The 21,708-nt window shown below is 23.8% G+C and overlaps 1 protein-coding gene across 2 annotated transcripts in view; it reads right to left on the reverse strand.

The window, feature by feature from the left end:
- Positions 1-21,708, reverse strand: part of LOC122852268 (gamma-aminobutyric acid type B receptor subunit 2) — a 56,527-nt gene that overhangs the window by 15,340 nt on the left and 19,479 nt on the right. For both annotated transcript variants that reach the window (XM_044151972.1, XM_044151971.1), the window contains exons 3-8: positions 7,685-7,822; positions 5,945-6,112; positions 2,142-2,317; positions 1,566-1,743; positions 626-859; positions 5-65 (exon numbers count right to left, since the gene is read on the reverse strand). In XM_044151972.1, coding sequence (XP_044007907.1) covers positions 5-65; positions 626-859; positions 1,566-1,743; positions 2,142-2,317; positions 5,945-6,112; positions 7,685-7,822 — 955 coding nt within the window. The remainder of the gene's footprint in view (positions 1-4; positions 66-625; positions 860-1,565; positions 1,744-2,141; positions 2,318-5,944; positions 6,113-7,684; positions 7,823-21,708) is intronic.

A 21,708-nucleotide genomic window follows, 5' to 3' on the forward strand; every position in this document is an offset into this window, starting at 1 on the left:
TTACTTTGAAATTGCTTCAAAAGTATGTAGGCCTTTCTTTCGTTGTCGTAGAATCTTACAGGACCCTGAAAAATAATTTTTTATTCTTTTATAACGTTCTTATTATTTTTCTAGCAAAGAAATGCATAAAACAATTGTCCCAAAAGTTTATTAAATTATTAAAAGAAATATCTCTAAGCAATTTAGGCTTAAAAAATCCCAAGAATTTATTTTTTTTCGTAAAGTTATAAAGTTAATAAGAATAAGACAAAAAGTACTAAATATACACTATGTAAAAAAAAATATAGAAATAGATTATTTAAAAGATGACTTTTATAATATTTATAATAATCTATAATTTCAAAGTAATATTATCAAAACTGAATAACACAACTTTGATCTTACTCATGATAAAATAACATAATCAGTAGTTTCATTAGCTTTTGAGATCACAAGAGTGTACAATTCAAAAGGATGTACCGAATAATGTACAAAGCTAGCTTAAAATTTAAGCTGAAATATATGTTTTAAAATTAAAAGTTTTACTAATTTCAAATATGCATATGAAAATGATTTATTCTATAAATAAAAACGTTTAAAAATTAATAAAATAAATTTGTTTGTAATATATAAACATTAAACTTACAGTAACACCTTCAAAACTAGTATTTTTTAATGCTTCAAGAAATAATTTTTCCCACAATGGATCACGATATTTAAAGTCAGCAACTGTTTGATTTCTTCTGTAGTGTCGTATTCTACGTGATACATGTTGTATTGCCAATGCAACAGCCCATATGCCATCATATGTATAACCATGAAAACGTGAGTATTCATTACCACGACGTGAATCATATTCAACTTGATATTCATCAGGAGTCTGTAACAAATAAACAAAATAAAATTTTTTAATATTATTTAAATAATAATTATTATATTTATAAATAAAATATTTCAAGTATTTTAATTTTTTTTAGTAAATATCTGATGATGGAAAATCCCTTCAGAATTTCAAAATTAAATTCCAGATAAATCCGAAGCCTGACAGTTTCAAATTCATCTGGAATTTGCGGGAAAAAAAGAGAAAAAAAAAAGATGAGAAATTAAATTAGCAAGCCAAAAAAAAAAATGAATGAATGAAAAGAAAAAAAAAATAATCTTTTGTGTGTGTGATTTAAATAATACAGGGTGACAAGTTAAGTATGTTTGAAATAACAAAAAAATCAAAGTAACATATGCAGAGTATGGCACAATGCCAAGTAATATCGATATCATAATAATCAATTGACATTTTCAAGGAATATCACAACATAATATCGACAATTTCCGATAGTCATTATCCACAAGTTATATATAAGCTAAATGTCATTTAAATATTTCTTTTTTTTTCTTGAAGAAAAAAAAAAAAAATTTAATGTTACATTTTCTTTTATTCATTGTCATCATTGAGTTACTTTTTGTTTGTCAACCTGCGAGATAAAGTCACGAGATTCGAATAAGAGGAAAAAATATAAAAAAAGAAAAAAAAAAAAATGGGGAGGTTGAAATGAGGTAAGTTTGAAGAGGTATAGTGGGACGACACTCACAATGCCGGAAATTGTGACATGACGCTCAGTTGACAGTGGAAGTAGGTCAGTCAAAATGGCGCCCTGAAGTGCCTCTGCAAGTTCAGATGGTGCACAACCACCGTCAGAACCAAGCCACCATTCCTCAGTATAAGTGCCCATTATCACCCACTGATATTTTCTCCCATACATTTTATACCTGAAAAACAAAAGAATATTAATTTTTCAATTTTTTTTTTTTAATTTTATAAATATTTCATTAATTTTTTAATTACAAAAAGGTATATAAACAGAGATGTGATATTTTTTATATTTCAATATATAGTTTAAAAAAAAAAAAACCAACTATAAATTTTTTTTCTATATATAAAATTTTTAATTACTTTAAAAATGACTTAGTAAAAAAACTATAACGAGTGGATATAAAATTGAACAAAAAAAAAAAAAAAGTATATATATTTTTTAATAAATGAGTTGAAAAATAATAATAATAAAAAAATATTGTGAGAATTAAAAAAAAAATAATTGAATTAAAAATTTTAAGGGTTTCTTTTATAATTGAAATGTTTTTTTGTAATGTATGAAAAAAAAATTTACCTGTAGGCTTCACAAAAAATTTTTCTTGCCCATACTTCATTGAAATTACCAAGTATTATTCTGACATCTTTACTTTTGAGTTTTCCAAGTGCCGAACTGACTTCAGTTGCAAAACTTTGTGTCTCAACAACCTCTAGTTTATTGTCATCAAGATCTGCTACGAGTCTATTGTGTGCCTATAATCAAAATTCAACGACAAATTTATCTTGAAATATTCAAATAAAATATTTACACTGTATCTTATTAGTTACATTGAAAAGTTGAACTTTTATTATCATTATTATATATCCTGACAATCAAATAACTATTTTATTAAAAAAGAAAAAAAGTATTATATTCAAATTTCTTTAAAAATACATAAATGAATAAACTTTTAATTAAAACTTTTTAAATAATTTAAAATGTATATAATTACATATACGATATTGATAAATAATAATGCTTTGAAAGTTTGTTTCTTTTCATTCAACAACTTATTAAAATTAAAAATCTCATACATGTATATTTCTGTTTAAGTTCATAGGTCTATTCATTACAACTCTTTAACCATGAATCGTCAAATTAATATTTAAATTTCATCTCAAGTCTACACGCTTGCACAACCAAGAACTCAAGAACTCAACAAATAGGGTGTTATATGAATGACAGAAAGTTAAAGAACAAGTATTTTGCATTAATGGTCTGTGTAATGTATTTGTCTCATAGCGTGTGGGTTTTCATATCGTGAGTATATGTATGAATATATATACCGTAAAATATTCAAACCATATAGCAAAAAGTTTAATAAATTCAATTGTTAAATGATAAATTATTATTCAATTGTTATCAGTTAAAAATAAGTTAATGTTTATCTACAAAATTACAATATAAAAACTTGAAATTAATAAATAAAGCTTTTATCTCAATAATTTTATTTATTTTATTTATATTCATCTTATTTAAATATTTTTTTTTCTATAAAGTCAATAGACTTTTTAAATTGTTACTTGGAAAAATGACAAAATTTTTAAAAAATAAAAAAAAATTAAACAATCACAGTTGAGTGCAATCACAAAGGTGATTGTTAAGAAAAAAAAATATATATATATAAAATTGAAAATGAAAAAAAAATCTATGTTAATTTTTCCTAGGTTTTATTATTTAAAAAAAAAATATTTTAATAGAACATAGGCAAAGGTGGAAAGTCCGGTTGTAACCAGAAGCAAAATAGTACTATCATGTCTGACTAACGGTTCTGACTTTTACATCTCTACATTTTTTGCATTAGTGGATGCCCCAAGGCTATTTTATTCAGACATCATCGGATATCCCTTTTTATTTTTTCTATCTTATATTACCATTTTTATAATATCCATATTATCATATACCGATGAATATATAACAAAAAGGAAAATAAAATTGTCACGTTGGATTTTTTTTTTATCAATTTTTTTCTACATGCGACAATTTGCTAATAAATTTTTTCATAAAAATTGTCACGTTAATGTCAAGACTATATATTTTTATATTAATTAATTCCTAAATACATATAATATTTTATTTAAATTGGATAATCAATATCGCGTGTCCATATTCATTGTCAACATTATTTTTTTCTTTTTTCAAAGAAGTGTAATTGAATAGCCTTGTGTTGTCTTGATATTACTACCTTATTTTAACGTCTTTATTTTCTCAAGTTTAAATTTTTTATTTAGCTTATAATTTATGATGACTTTTATACTTGTTATATCCACACATTTATCAGATAATTATAGAGAATCTAATGAGTATATTAAACTGCAATAAAGAGATAAGATACTTGCTGACTTGAAGTTAAAGGGTTTTACTATATCTACTTGATATTAAATATTTTTTTTATCTTTCGTGCAAATAAATAAAAAAGAAATATATAAAAAATAATAATAATAATAAAAGGTTTTGTGGTGGGTGTACCTGGGTTATACTTGAAGAAAAGTTTAAATGAAAGTGGGCTTGGTAGTATTTCTAATTTTACGATGGACTTTTATTCGTCAAGGTATTAAGTATTTTTTCAAAGAAATTTCAACCTATATATTTTTTTTTTTTCTTTTCACTTTACCCTTTACTCTTTTGCTAACTATGTTTTTTTTATTTAAATTTTTTCCTTTTTTTTTCGGAACTTTTCTATTAATCATAATCTTTTCTGGATATTTTTAGATTTTTAAAATCTATTATTTTTGAAAAATATATTTATTTTTTTTTTGTAAAATAGAGATTATTTTTGAGTATTCTAAAAAAAAAATTTCATCATTGAACTAGTATTATTTTAATGCTAAAAAAATTAAACCCTATTTTTAATTAAAAAAAAATTTATTTCATGTTTTGATTGAAGCTGCAAAATTTGATGAAAAACAGGACGATGCGAATTTTTATTGATTTCTAGAATTATTTATATTAAATTGTCTCTAATTTAAAAATATATAAATTCATTTATTTTGTTATGACAGGTATTTTTTTAAAGAATTTTTCACCAGTTTAACAAAATATTTGGAGCTGTCATACGTTGCCATTTGCTATATTAAATTTCAATAATTAATTATTATTTTGTAAATGATTTACTAGTAATAAATAATAAGGACAGATGACAGTTTTTAAAATTTCTAGTTCAGATAAAATAATGTCGACGTTATTCTACGTGTATCGAATTTGACATTAAAGTTTTTTTGTTTATTTTTATATTATTTTTCACAAGCTCCTGTTACCCCTCATGAATTAGTACAACTGTTTCTAGGTCATAGATTTTAATTAAATCTGATTATATCTTGAAACACGTTATATATATATATATTTTATCTATTTTTTTCTTTAACTTATGACAACTACAAATAACCACACAGCATTGAAATATAATCATTTTTATAAAGTACACAAAATATAATCTCAAAAATTAATTAAAAACCATAAAAATCGAATAATCAAAAAAAAAAAAAATACACCGAGCTGAAGTTAGCAGAAAAATTAGAAAAAAAAAAAAATACAAAACATCCAAAAAAAAATTTGAAATGGCCCATCAAATATATTTTTTTAATTAATTAAAACTTTATCTATTTAACAAAAAAAATTTTAATTATTCATCGTGCAAATATTTCTACGTTTTGATTTTATATATTCATGAATGTTTATACTTGATAAAAAAATTCATAAACAAAATAAAAAAGTTAAATTAATTATTAAAAAAATTGAGCGAGTAAAAATAAATTCATTTAAATTCAACAAATTGTGAAGTAAAATTAATTCTAATAAATTATTATTATGCAAGTGAATTTATATAATAAATATATATGGTATTTGGAATACTCAGGTGATTTTGTGGAATAGTAAATTTTCAACAAAATATCATTTTCGCTTAACTCGAGAGAATTTTGTTTTAGCAAACATGTGAATTTGTATATTGGTGTGCATTTATTGGTGTATGTATATAGAATACCAAGAACTAATACAACACAGATTAATCATTAGAAACTTTACAAGTTTCAAGGCTTAAAGTTTACAAACACAATATTATCCATTCCAAGCTTTCATTCTTGCATTCTCTTTGCCCTGCTCCTTTAATCTCATGTACTATATGTTGTTTTAGTCCCTCAAATGTGTATATCTAATTTCTTCACTTTGTTTTGAAATTTATCACATACATATACATGTATATTATTAATTTTGTAAACCTCTTTTACACATTATTACTATTTTCTTATTTAATCAATCATTTAGAATTAATATAACACTTTAATGATTCAATAATTATTAAATGTATATATATTATTTAATTTATTTTATTGATTACTCACGAGGGAATATCTGGGCTCATTTTGATAGATTGTTCCGACTCTTGTCCAGTTGTAATGATTGAGTAAGGCAACTCGAGGCGCATTGAATGCATTTTCCGATGGTACTATTCGGAAAAAATTTGGAAAACTCGTACTTCCAAACATGGGATGGGTATCTGCATAGCTCAACTGAAACAATAAATTAATATTATTATAATTAAATTATATCATTTTAGTAGAGATATTATAATAGTTAAACAACTGCAATATATCAATTGAAAAATATCATATAATAAAATCAAAGAAAGCAGCAATATTTGTAGAGCAATTTATTTTTTTTTATTTTCTATTTTGTATAGATGGTTGGTTGTTTGATGTTTATCATCGTGGTGGTAGATCAAACGATCAGGGTTGAGAAATTGTATGTATCCCATGTACAAATAAAATCACTTAAAGCAACAAGTATTATACTATCTCAAGATTTCTTTAGAATTTAAATATTTTTTTTTCATTTCATTTATCAAATACTTGTAAAGTTAAATATATTTCTTTAAAAAAAAAAACAATAAAAGATAAATAAATAAATAAAAATATTTTTAATTAAAATAAATATTTAAACAAAGACTCATTATTATTTTGCATGCATAATGTATATAAAATACAAAATAATAAATTTATAAATTCTACATGCTTGACAATAATTTTCGTTTGAGGATATTTAATTTTACGCCAAAATGCACTTACTCGAGTCAGATTAACGTTCAAGAATATAACGAGAATAAAGTGGGTTAAATTAAACAAAACAAAATAAAAAAAAATATATCATGAAATAATAATGAAATTAAAATAGTAAGTCTTTATATCTCAAGAAATTACATTTCTATAATTTTTGAAACTTTATGTAAAATTTTTTAAATTTATTCAACAAAAAAAAAATTATATTTATATATACTTTTATTATTTTTCAATTAATATATATCAAAGAGTAACAGTGGGTATATTTAAATATTGTATACAAGTATATATGAATCGAAAAGCAGAGGAAAATTTCGTGGGCAATGATGTTGAGAAACTATGTGCTCAGCATCAATATCAATTGATTGGAACATCAAAGGTTATTTGCGCGCAAAGAACCAAGTAAGAAGCTTTAAACGCCTATATATATACCGATAAATTTTCCCTCATGAAAAGCACACTCAATAGATATATTTTCATGAAAAAGAGAATTGATTTAGGTTTTACTTTTCACCAGAATACATCTCAACCAGCTCATCAAAGATTTTGTATACTTATCCCAATGTCGTATAGATTTTACAAAAAAAAAAAAGAGATATTTCAAATAAATTTTATAAAATAAAAATAACAAGATTGCAAACATAATAAAATGATAATATAAAAAAAAAAAATCATCAGCAAACAAGAAAAAAAGCAAAACAAAACCAGCTTGATAAAAAAATGATATTTTTTTGGCTATAAATGTTCAAACAATAGTGATGGATTGGTATTGTTTAATAAAATAAAATAAAAAAAAAAAATATATGCATTGTGACAAAAAAGTTTTCATTGCATAAAATAGCAATGTAACTATTTATATTCTATCTATATGTAAATGAGACTGTCATTTTATGTCACCTCTTAAATCGTTAATCATTCTTGACACACACAAATATATAAATACATAAAAACTAAAATAAATAACACGTATAATATTTTCAACAATGAGTTGAATATATTTTTTTGACAAAATATATGTATATTAACCTGAGTGAGACGCCAGTGTTTTGATGCTTTTGCAATTGGATCAGTAACTTGAGTACAAGCAGCACCAAACAGCATCACTTTATGAGGACCACTGTGCATCATGTCAAAGAATGCCTTAACACCAACTGCTGCATTGCACTGTAATACAAAAAAATATATAATAAAATTAATAAATTATGATAATTAAAAATTAATTTAAATATTTATACATAATATTATAAATTAAAAACATGGTAATAATTTGACGCTAATTGTAAAAGTCGAGGACAGGCTTTCATGGCTCGAGGAGTTTGAGTGTTATAGGAAAATTTGGGTGATAGGGGATGTTCACATATATGCGTATACATGTATATAGCATCACAGGGAATTATCGATCGTTAATTAACGATACATTTGATTGGCGTTAATCAGCACGTTGGCCGCATTAAAACGTGCAACACGCGGACCATATTGTTTATTAAAATATACATGTAGAATATTTAAATTGTTAAACTCTTGACGAAAATTCAATTACAAATAGCTATACATAAAATCAAAATTTTAATTACATATATTTAATAACAAGAAAACATTGATATATAAAAGTAAAAAAAATGTTTATACATAGTTTTTATTTTTGATGTTATTGTTTGTTTTTTTTTTTAATCTATATTGAAAAGCCCTTCGTCGTTTTCAAACTGAATGATGAAAAGAGGAAAAAAAAATAAAAGAAAAAATGTCAAGTACCTACTTTGTGCCTGTAACAAGGGCCAGGGGTTACAAGAGTAAAGTTGAATAAAAATGATAAAAGGAAAATAAGAGAGCAGTGAGCAGAATATTCGTTTCATATCCATATTGTATGAATACAGAAATATAAAACTTGATCCAAAGTAAACTGTCTCATTTAAAAACAATATATTTGTATATATAAAAGCTTTAACTTTTATTATTAAAAAAAAATAATAATAATAAGATAAAGAGTAGCTAAATTTAATTTAAATATATGACATGAATTAAATTGAATAAACAAATAAAAATAAATTCAATTGAGATATATATAAATGGGAAATAAAATAATATTGTATAAAATATTTAAAGGTCGAGAGTTTTTGTAAAACAATAAAATAGATAAGATAAACCACAGGTGTACAACCACATGACTACAGCTTGCAGAACTTTAATGCACAGCAAAACAGCTCTTCAATGTTTTTTTTTATTTTTATTTTACAAAAGAAACAATTGTGCTATGAAAATTTCACCTGCGTTTATGAATGTCTTGTTAATCAATATTATTATTAACATTATATTAATATTTTTTTTATCATTATCAAAACTAGAGAATAATAAAAATTTGTTTACACATGGGTGTACTTGTATCTGAGTGGATTCTGTTGGGTCAACTTTGCACTAGAACGAACGGAAGTAAACTACTTGCACATGAAAATTACAAGACTAAATTATTCATGTTTTTATTAAATTAAAATTACATGGTTTTTGAATACAATAGAACTGTTAATAAAATAAAATTTAATAAATAATATACATATAGTTTTTTAAATTTAATAAATTTTTCATTGAATAGTTTAGTTAATGGCATCTAGTTAAATTGAACAATAGAAAAAATAAAATAAATGCAAAATCAAATAAAACAAAAGAAAAATAAAATAGAAAAATAAATTGAATTCCAATCGTAATACTTAATTTTACAATCACATCACTATTGACGTAATCGATGCCGTTTATTTTCCACTTTGAATCGTGATTGCAATTTTCTTTGGATTTTCCTCAATTGCCTGAAGGCTTAACTAACTTTTACATTCCTCATTTTATTATATTGGTGTATAATAAAATATTTTACTGTTTTGTATAACCTGAGTCTTTTATAAACCATATAACTATACATGATGAACACTGGTTTACCAAGTACATCTGGACTTTTACCTTTGTCTTTATAAGCATAAATTTGTTATTTATTTATTTGTTTATATATTATTATTATTATTTTCAAGTCCATGGAGGATACAGAAGTAACAAACGAATACTTTTTCAAAGAATTCTCAACGTTCCGAGTATTTTTCGCTCTGTTGACCTTATTGTAGCCCCGAAATAATTTTTAAAATGACATTATTTGACTGTTTGAAGTTATCTGAACATTGTAAAATAAAAAAGACCATTTTTTTTCAAGAAAAGAATAATAAAACAAATTAATAATTTTAATAATATATGAAGGCGATTGCATATTTTGGTTAAACACACTGAGCTGAATACCCATAGTTTTGGGACTATCTGGAATGAGTGTGGTTAATCTGGGAAAGCAAGGCTTGGTTAGGTATATACCTTGATACGTGATATACCATCATCAATCAATTTCAAATTAACTTTTGGAATTCACTAATGAATAATGAATTTCATTAGGCATATAGCAACAACAACGATATGCAACCATAAAATTATAAAATAATAATTTTTATTATTTCAACTAGTTACATGATGAAATTTAATTGGCAGCAATTGTATAAATATATTTTATAATTAATTATATTTGATATTATTCAAAGCTGTTAAAATCATTGCCACAATAATTAATTAGCTGAAATAAACTTCTGATTGATCAAAAAATATTTGAAGTAATAATTTTTTATAAATTCACGTTTGTATTTTTTATATTAAAAATTGCTTTAATGCAATCATGTGCAGTTGATGTAATTAAAAAATGCAAATTTAATAGTGATAATAAAATGGAAAAAAATGTAGTTGCTTTGTAAAAAAGAAAAAAAAAATATTAAAGTGCATTTATACTAGACTTGTTTGATTTTAATATGAATCCAATATTTTTTAAACACGCTCATTGAATTTCCGTCATGGATTTATTTATATAGAATTTTAAAAAATGAAAAAAACATATTTCTCATTAACAGTTTTTCTTTATTTTTATTTTTTATATTTTATAATAAATAAATGAATAAAAAAGCTCAGAATAAATTAAATATACATATATTATTTCACAGGAAATCAATGAAAACATTTCAACCTATTCAGCATGATTTAATCATTGTATTACATGTATAACGAAATATAGGGAAAGTAAAATTGTTTTGAAAATATTTTGATGACAAACAAAATAATAATTATTCATTAAATTATTGTAACTTTATCAGAGGATAAAAGTTTGTGGATAATATATTTAACAAGTAAAATCCAAACTGTCGGATGAGACAAGCATAGCCGGAAAATACCTTAATAATACTTTCGTATTTTTATATCACCATTAATTCCCAACAATTTTGCGTCTTTTCCTATAAGTTTTTTCTTCAGAAAATAAAAAAAAAAAACAATAATACGAAAAAATAAATGAGATTTTTGTGCTAACTGAGTTTGAAACTTTTCTTCTGCTTAACTGTCATCAACATTTCATAAGAAGCACGTGTTTTTCTTATATAACTTGATTATGGAAAAATAATTCAAGTTTAAATTTTGAATAATAATTAATTTTTAATTAATATTTTTCATTATTTAAATTAATTTTTTATTTATAAAAAAAATAATATATATTAGTGATTGTAAATGAATTTAATCTGTGGTTAATCAAAACTTTTACTTTGGATGGGAATAAAAATAAATAAACAGTATAATAAAATGGCTTTGTATATGATGTCCCCAATGGTGCAATGAACATGAAAATTAAACAAATGAAATTGGATAGAAGATAGTAAAGTACGAGAATCGTTGAGAATTAAATTTTCAATCGTATACGCAAACCGTTGCGCCGCATAAAGTTCATGACAGATAAAAAAAAAAAAAAAATAAAATAAAAGGTTCAACTATCTACCCTCTGGCATTATGAGGATGAGACAAAGTTATCCAGGGATGTAATTGCACTAGGGGTAAAAAGTTTTCTAGCCTCTTCCTTGTTTTATTCATCAAAATGGTTTTGACTATAGTCTTTTGACCACGTTACCATCAGAATCATTTTGAAATTACTATTTCCGAAAAGATATGAACAATTTATGAGATTTCAAAAGTAAATTTTTATCTTCTTACTATGATAATTGATAAAAAAAGATCTTCATTTGAATTTCTACAGATTATTACGAACAAAAAGTCAGCAATTATATTTTTAAAAATCTCAATGAATAAACTAATGAAAATAATTTTTAAATCTTATTTTAAATATATTGTTTTTATGCAAATTTTAAAGAAAAAAAAAATAACATAATTTGCTGAGAATTAAAAGTGCAACTATCCGTTTGTTATTTCTGTATAAAAAAATTAATCTCCCTGGATTTTCTTTGTTTTTTTTAAATTATTTATTAATGTTTGTTATTCATCCCGGTAAGTTTGCAAGTAAATCTTTTTTTTTTGCGTTACAAAACAAACCAGGCTTCTAGCTCAAATAAACTAAATGTTTACTTCACAAAATTATAATTACACAAGCAGAGAATTTGATATACAATTATTTGCACAAAACAGTCACACACATTTTTTTTTTTCTTGCATCAAACATGAAGTAAAAGTTTACGTAGAGCTTGATGCAGAGGTATTAATATTAATGGAATATTGTTTTCCGAAGAAATTTACTGCATTGCAAACTAAAATAATAATACATTTCAATATAATATTCAAATAATAATATTCCTGGAAATTTCTCGAATATTTTGCGCAATATAATTTTCCGTAATTATTGAAAATCTGTAATTTTATGTTTACAAATTTGGGGAATTTAATATCGTTATGGTTTTCGATATCATTGATTTTTTTTCTCTAATAATAGATACCCTTATCGAAACCGTAGTTGATGGATTGAAGCTTAAAAATAATCGTATAATACATCAAATTAATTTTCATACTATTTTAATAATTTAGAGAAATTCTAGACAATAATTTCATGAAATCAGCGAGCTCCTATACAATACATATATCAAAGTAAAATAATAAAACAAAAATCAGGTCAGGTATTTTTTCCTGTCTTTTTCCAATTGAAGAAAATAAAAAATAGCCCAGGCACACTCTCGGGTCCGTATATCTGATAAATTTTCTCATAAATTCTGGGCTTACTCGTTTACCCACCGTATCGACATACAGAAAACGAATAACCAAAACGGCGTTTTTTGCTTTTTTTTTTCTTTTCATATATATAATATTATTATTTTTCTAACAAAACTTTGTTATCGTTTTTTTATTTATATTTTTCTTTTATTTTTGCGAATCTTTTCAAGTTTTATTTTTTAACAAAGCGGTTGCAGAATATATTTATATATAAACCAAACTGTTTGTTTCATTTTATTCGTTCAACAGACTTGAAATGCCTTTCGTGTGACAAACCACACAAAAAAGTTATTTTTCCATCAAGTGTGTAAACCCGTATGAGGTTAAATTTTTACCGGTAAATTTCGAAAATCAGTGGACCATGGATCTATTGAAGGTGGCTCTTGAGATGTCCCAAATAAAATAAAAAGTAATAAATAAATAAAAGACTGTAAACAGTTCACAAAGTTTGAAACAAAAAAAAACATCTAATCGTATAAAAAAAAAATGTCTCACAAAAATAAAGAAATAATGAAAATCAAAAAAGTTAAAAAAAAAAAAAAAAGCCTTTTATCCTATCTTTACTAACTTTCATGTTTTTCTTCTTAATAAAAAAAAAAAAATCATATTACTATAGCTTTTATTCTTGTTTTTCAAGAACTTTATAATTGTTGATGAAGAAAAATATATTTTTTATCGAATCTATCACTTTTTAGTTAACTTTGAAATATAGAATTTACGAATATCAAAAATAGTCACACCAATATACATGACGTCTGAACAAAAAGACTTTATACTACTTAAAAAGTTTAAAAAACTAAGTTTTTCAATAAAATTTACTGTCTGCAAAATTGACTTATATTTTTATACTTTTATTATTTAAAAATTGTAGGGTAAAAGTTATATAAGTCATTGGTAATTTTGTCACAGTAATTTCAACATTTGTTCATATATATATCTATTACCTGTATTATATTGACGTATAATTTTTTTTTCATTCTTAGAAATCATAAATGTGTTTAGCCAAGTGAGGATTATTATTATATGATATTATTTGTTGTTGTATATTGTGCATCATTGTGTAAATGCATTTACTCTGTATTATTCTGCAGACATCTTGGCTGGTAATTGAATGATCCGCTTACAGGTCACCAACTTGGATAATGCACTTTGAAGTTACATATTTCATTGAAGAATAAAGCATTCATTATTTTATTAAAAAGTTTGTAAAATATTTTATCTAAGAATTTATTTATAATAATTTTCATTTGTCTATAAGCTTTGTTAAATATGGTCTGTATTTTTTTAAATTATATCCAACTCAACCTTGTATTTAATCGGAAAAAAAAATGAAACTATCTACAAAATCTATCGACTTTTTTAAAGCTCAATAATCTGACTTTTTTTAATTGGCTATTTAAGGTCACTTAAATACTTAAAAAATTAGTGCAATAAAAAACTTTGAATACCACAAAAAGTTGAGCAACTACAACTATATATATTAACAGAAATAAAAAAAGGTTTATTTAAAACTTTAAGGTTTTTTTTTTCTATTGTATTTGAAGAGAAAAAAAAAAAAGAATGTATTATGTTAAATTGCTTAGATTTAGAGTTAATGTAACTCCAACATGTGCTTATTGCTCATTGTTGAATGTTGAAAGACAAATTTATCAAGTTGGCATACTTTAGAATTTCTAAATATATATTCGCCAAGAGTCTTGATGAATTTTTAAATTTCATGTCGAATTTACAGTTGACTTGTTCAACACTGCAGTCAATTTATCTGTACTAGTCTAATATTTGATCACATTTCAGTCGATTTTGAATGAACGAATAAAAACTAAATAGACATAAAAAGCATGTCATTTTTTTTAACGTTAAAATCTAAAAAAAAACAATGTATTTTACTAATAAATTGAAAATTTTTTTCTTTTTTCAATATCATTATAAAATAATGATAGATTTTTAAAATTAACTTGATAACAATGTTTAGCATTAGCATTATTTATATACGAATTATTCATCATGCATAATGTTGTAAAGTTTGTAGTCCAATAACCACAACCAATTGTTACACATATGTAACAAAATTAACGGACAGTGTTCAAGAAAATTAGGCATTTAACATCAGCACAATGTATACATATATGTACCAACACTGTTTTGACAGCTTGCAATTTTACTGTTATATCCCTGCACACACATTCTGATGTTAAATTGTTGTGATATAGAAACGAGTTAGTGTCGAGACGTGGTAATAGTCTTTCTCAAATAGAAAAAAAAATAGAACAAAAACATTCTACTGGTTATGTAACCAAGTGGAATAGAAAATACCAAAAAAAAAGGGATCGTAAACTGTGGTGGTAAACCACGCGTACTTGCACTGCAATTAATACTCTAAATCATTGGAGGGTTTGATGACGCAATTCGTGCTTAGAATTTACAATATTCTAATAATAATTATAATAATAAAACGAGAGAGATAGAAATAAGTATTTTCTGTTGATGAATCTAGATAGAATTTTTTTTATAATTTTGTTACATACATGTAGACACGAATATAGAACATACAAATGAGAAAATGATGCAGGAAACTGAGCGGAATAAAAGTTTGCGTGATGAAGAGGGATAACATGGGTAAAATATACCGTGAAATAAATGACCAGGGGTTTTTGTTAGTCCCTTCGACACACTATACAGTTAATAAAAGAAAAATAATAATAATGAAAATGAAAATAAATAGATTTTATATAAATAAAATTGAAAATATTTTCACAAAAGAATGTAAACATGTTTAAACTTTTAAATTACGATTTTTCATTTTTGGTGCTGTAAAAATATAGACAATTTTTTTTCCTGAAAAAATAGTACAATGACAATAACAAAAAAATATAGCAATAAAATTTACAGTTGTTAAATCAAAATACTTGTGAAAATAATAAAAGAACAGGGAAATTTAAAAATAATAAAAATTTTTAGTGCGTTTAAAATTCTAATAGAATGTCAAAGGAAGAAAAAAAAAATTGGAGTGTCACGACTTTATTCTTTTTGTCAATCATCAAGATATGAATCGATATATATATAAAAAAAAAAAAAAGAAAAATAAATGATAAAGAAAAACGAATAGATATGACAAAGTGAAACGTCCTGGAAAAATAAACGAAATATTATTTTGTTATCTCGTATTCAACGAGCGACATTTGCTGATGAATTTTATTTGAATATTTTTTTTGTTATCTTCTCGGTAATAAGTCGATTCTGCTCTGATAATTGAAAGTCATAATTTTGTATTTAATTTAAACTTGCACAGTAAAAAAATTTAATTATTATTCATCAAGTCATAAAGTATATTATTAAAAAAATCAATTGGCTTAGTTAAAATACGTCCTAGAAATTTTTTCTATTCTCACAGCTAGATATCAAAGGAATGAATTATTATACGTAAAAGAAAAGAAAAAAATAAATGTTTGCCGACAAACGCATAGAGCATAAGCAAAAAAAACAAAAAAAAAAATCAAATGAATTTAATTAAAAGACTGTAGAAATGTTTTAAAAATTAACCAGAAAAAAAAAATAACTGAAAGAACAAAAGATTTGCTTACAATAATTTCTTACAAAGAAAATAATGTACGTACAGAAAGTTTTCTACAAATAATTATATTGCAAAAATAAATATTTATATTAAATTAAAATGACAAACAACTTTAATAAATAAATAATTGATAAAGATTAAAAAAAGACTAAATGTCAATAATGTAAAAAACAGTTTGCTTATGATAAAAATATTTGCATTTTTGAATTTCATTGATCTAAAATTGAAAATAATAATAAATAGATTTGATGATATTTCAAAAGACATTGTTCATTGATTATCATAAACCTTAAACGTGACTAAATGTGATAAAATAATTGTGACCTACTTCTCAAAATAAAAAAAGTATTTGTTAAATTATTGAAATTTATGAAAAAAATATATTTCAAGTATTTTTTTTTACTCAATTTTTTATACAGACATGTATTTTTTTTTTTTGCAAAATAAATCATCATAAGGGATGTTTAAAAATTACTTTATTAAAAATATATAAAGTTGAATATGTAAACCCAGTGATGCTTGTTGAATAATAACAAAATATTTTATATATTTATTGCACGTTATCTATGGTAGATGCAAAAATCGACAGCCAAAGTTATATGGCATATTAAAAATTATCCTTTGATGGAAATATCTGTTATTAAGAATTGGAATTGCTTTTGAGAAAATATAATCAAATAAAGTGATGTATAAAGGATTTATCGTAAATCCCAATGATGCCATTAAAGCTGATAGGAAATTTAAAAAAGATGATCGATTTCGAAAGACTATAATAGTCTTTCGAAGCTTTTTTGGTTGGTCAAGTTCAGAAAAATCAAAAATCACTTGAAAGTCAGTTGATTATATTTAATGATTAATTTTTTAATTGTTAAAAAAACTTTAAAATATAATAATTAACAACTTGTTTTATCTATGGATAATTAAATTTTGAATAAATCGAAATATCAAAAATGTATAACCACAATAATAATTATTACATCGTATTAAATATTCAATGAAATTATTATTTTGATGGTTCATGTTAATGATGATTTTAATAAGGCCTGTCGAATTGATGAATCATTAAATTTAATAAATGTGTTCATTATATTGGAAATGAAAAATAAATTTTTAACTATTTTTTTGTTTTTGATTTTAGAGTAATATATAAAATACATGATTCAATTTTCCATTCCATAAATTATCGAGAATAATTAAATTTAATTATAAGTTTTAAAAAATACTTTATATAAATCTCACGTTTTTTTTTATTTTTGTTTTATTAATCAAAATGAAATTAAGTTACTCAATCAGGGTATATTTGAAAAAATAAAATGAAAATATTTTTTATCGTGTTGGTGGTTTGTTGTAACACGCAAAGTAAGCGTTACAATGCCCACACATACGATTCAAATATAATATAATATAAATATTTTCGTGTTTCAAAGGTATAAATGAAATTGCGTGTCAGTTAATTTCTAGTGTCACATATGTTCACTGATTCAATACGAACAGGGAAAAATTGAAGGCCAAATTGTATAAAAATGGGAGAAAAAAATAATAATTTACAAATATTTAATAACAATAATAATAAAAACTTGAATATTATAAATAAAATGTTAAATGAACATATTTAAAAATGAACATTTTTTTTTCTCATACACTTGTTAGAGACATAAATATTTTTTAAATGATAATTTGTAAAAAAAATTCAGTGAATCGTAACTGTGCAGACATATGGAATGCGGTCGTGATCGTTTTTTTTTTTTTTTTTTGGGTCAATGTGGCTGTACGTTCAGTCATGTATATATATATATATTTTTTTTTTTGTAATTACAAAAATGAAAAATTTACATTGCTGTTGAATAAAATGCAAAAACAGGTAGATATGATAACAATAGCAAGAAAAATAAAAATTTATATCCATATACATTTATACGTTTGCTGTTGAAAAATAAAAAAAACTACTGGACCAATATTTCTTTGAGGATTTAGCCATGCAATATTAACAATTACAGACTTTTTTTTAAACTTTATTTTATATTTTCAAAATTGATTCTTGTTGATTGAAAAAAAAAATGCATACTAATATATTATTGAATTTTAAAATTAAAAACAACAAAGAAAATCAGTTGATTTATAAAAAAATAATATGGGACAAAGTTCTTGGTAGATATTACATTTCAGAAGGAAAAAAAATTATAAAAAGAATTTTGTAAAAAGTAGCTAGGTATGCGTCTGAAGTTGTGGTTATAAAAATGATAAAAAAAAAAAAGCTTTACATATTCAACCAGCTTTTAAATTATGCAATGGAAAAAGAAAAATGATAAATAAAATGTCTTAGTATTTTGAGTTTAAAAAAAGATAATTTTTCAAAAAAAATAATAGTCTGCAGTCAACGACAACATGCATCAACGCAGTCACTGTGGTATGTTGTCATAGTTAATCAGAGACAAACATTATTACATTCTCATGACTCACAAAACTCAATTACCTTCAAAAAAAAAAAAATGCATGAATAAATAATTTTAAATTGCAAGCGCATTATTAAATTACCGCATGGAATATCCGCAAAATATAAATAATTTAATTTTTTAACAAAACTAATATTCCAATGTTATTAAAAAGTAAAAAAAAAAAATAAAAACAGCACACTGTAAAATTGAATTTTACTCAATAATAATTTTTGTTCGTTGTTATCATTTTTTTTTTAATTAATCAAACCAAGTGATGGTGGATGATTTAATAACCGACCAATGAAATAAATGACGTTGAATAAAAATAAATTAAATTAAATATTTGACACGTGTAAATCATGATGATGAGTGACTATAAAAATTTTAAATAATATTAAAATGTTATTTATGAAAAACACCTATAAATATTTAACCAACACACCGGAAAAATCCAGTGGATATATTTTTTGTTCAATCGGAAAACCTGGCGGTAAATTAATTGGAAAAACTGGAACCCCCTTCTTTGTTGTTTGCCGTGAATATTTTTTTTTCCCAGATAAATAGAAATCAACAAAAAATAAAATGAAACCCGTAAAATATTTATTCTTAAAATACAATACAGAATAAAAAATAGATAAACAAAGAAAATAAAAAATAAAAAAAAAGTATGAATAAATAAAGGAGTAAATAAATTGATTGCCAGAAGAAATAAAAGAGATATAAAAAATATAAAAAAATAAGCAAAACCAGGCAAGGAAAATAGCAAAGAATTTCTTTTTTTTTTTCGGTTTGTTTTATTGCAATTGCTTCTATCTATCTGTTGGCTTACTGGACTCGATATAGTATTGACTGGGTTTCAATTACCGAACCGAAAATTGCCCCAGACGGCTTGTGACAAGCTGACAAAAGAATAAAAAAAAAAAAAAAAATGAACAAACAGTCAAAGGCCTACTATACCTCAATCCCTCTTAGTGATTTTGCTTTTTTTTTTTTATCCATATAGATTCACGGAGCATATCAAGACTTTTATTCAACAACGTAACTCTCAGGCAACAAGAAAAACTTCGCATCTAACCAACATTGTCAGTACTCTGGTATTTTCTTTAACTATCTCTTTCATATTCCCTTATTTTATTTCTTTTGTATATAGCCAATACTTTCTACATCAAATGTACAAAGAAAAAAATAAATAAATATAAAAAATTGAACGTTAAAAAAAACTTTTTTTTTTATTTCTTTCTACTGGTTCTCTTTATGGTAACTATAATATATATTCAACGAATTTGTCTTGAAGTTTTATCGATGAGTTTGAGAGTTTAATTTTTTTTTTTTGTGGGAAGTTATATGACAGAAAAATCAATATTCCCGAACGTTTACAAAATGAAATTATCTGTTAAATCACAGAGAGATACTTTGACCCTTGCGTCTTCTTTGATGTTAAAAAAATTTTTAATCCATTTAAAAATAATCTTTGGACAGAACGCAGAATCATCAAAATTTATCGAAATCAATTATTTACATCGTTCTTATCACCCTCCATAATTTGTGTAATATTTTTAAATAAAATTTAAATTCAAATTTCATTTTTAAAGAATTAAAAATCCATCATAAATGTCAATAAATTGTTTTTTTTTTATTTTTTTCCTCGTTGATTTTAAAAAAGTACAAAATAATAGGCAACTAAAAAAAAGCTTTTATTGAATACCATCAGTGTGATGGAAGCTCCATGAGATTGAAGAATTCTGTGCTTGAATATATATAGTGCATGGATATATAAAATATATCAGTGAAGAGTGACAACAGGTTTTAGTGGTGAAAAATAAAATAACGCTGTGGCAAATAGAAGAGAGGAAAGAGTAAAAACTTTATATTAAAAAAACCAACGAATAGAAAATAAAATAAAAATATAAAAAACATAAGTGCTTGATGAATTTGCTGGTTTACTATTGCCTGGTTTTCATAGTATACAAGTTAAAAACTCGAGTCTAAGTGAAAACCGTTGATGCAAAAAAATGACAAGATAAAAGCATTAAAAAATAAATTTATATATCTTAACAAACAGCATATGTACATCAATCATTCACATGAATATTCCACGTTGAAATTAAAAAAAAAAATTGGCTACTTTTTGAGCATATGTAAAAAATTCAATAAATTTTTATCCTCTTCTTTTAATAAATTCTGTTTTATATATACCATTTTTAATATCCGTTATGTCGTCATGACACTAAAAATAAACCATCAGTGTAACTGACATGAGCTGTAGATAAATTTTCAACAAAAAAAAAAAAAAAAAAGACTCTACTTGAATGTAAAAATAAAAAAATATATATATAAAACTTCAGATTTATTAAGAGCTTGCAGTTAATTTTTAATATTTTTTTTATAAATACCCTTCAAGAGTAAAAAAAAAAAATATTCACAATAAAATTAGTTTTTATGTCACCAATAAATAATGATGATAAATTAATTTGTTAAATAATAATTTTTGTGCTAATATATTCAAGTTGTAATAATTAAAAATTAACAATTGGATTTAGTCATTGTTAATATATTGACATGTTGATTAGTATGAATAGAGCATATCGAGATGAATAGGCATAACCAAGTTGACCTTTGGGTGTGTGTCTGTGTGTCACAGTGGTTGATTAAGATCCATCTCAGTACATAGTAAACACATTCTCGAATAAGCTCATTTTCCTTTTGTCAGTAAACCACTACTATCACCACTAAATTCACAGTGTTTCATTTATACATCAACATATCCATTTCACAAATTTGATATTATGCTAAATTGATAAAATTTTCATAACTTTTTTTGAATTTTTCGTAGTTAATCATCAATAATTCTAATAATATTGTTGATTTATTTTTTAGAATATTTTGCATGATATATGATAAAACTTTGTATTCAATTTTTACGTTAATTTTATATTTTAAAAGATGTATATGAAAATTTTTATAAAAGGTGTTGTGGTTCACGTCAATTACCT

This window comes from Aphidius gifuensis, linkage group LG3 (assembly GCF_014905175.1).
Source record: "Aphidius gifuensis isolate YNYX2018 linkage group LG3, ASM1490517v1, whole genome shotgun sequence".
NCBI lineage: Eukaryota > Metazoa > Arthropoda > Insecta > Hymenoptera > Braconidae > Aphidius > Aphidius gifuensis.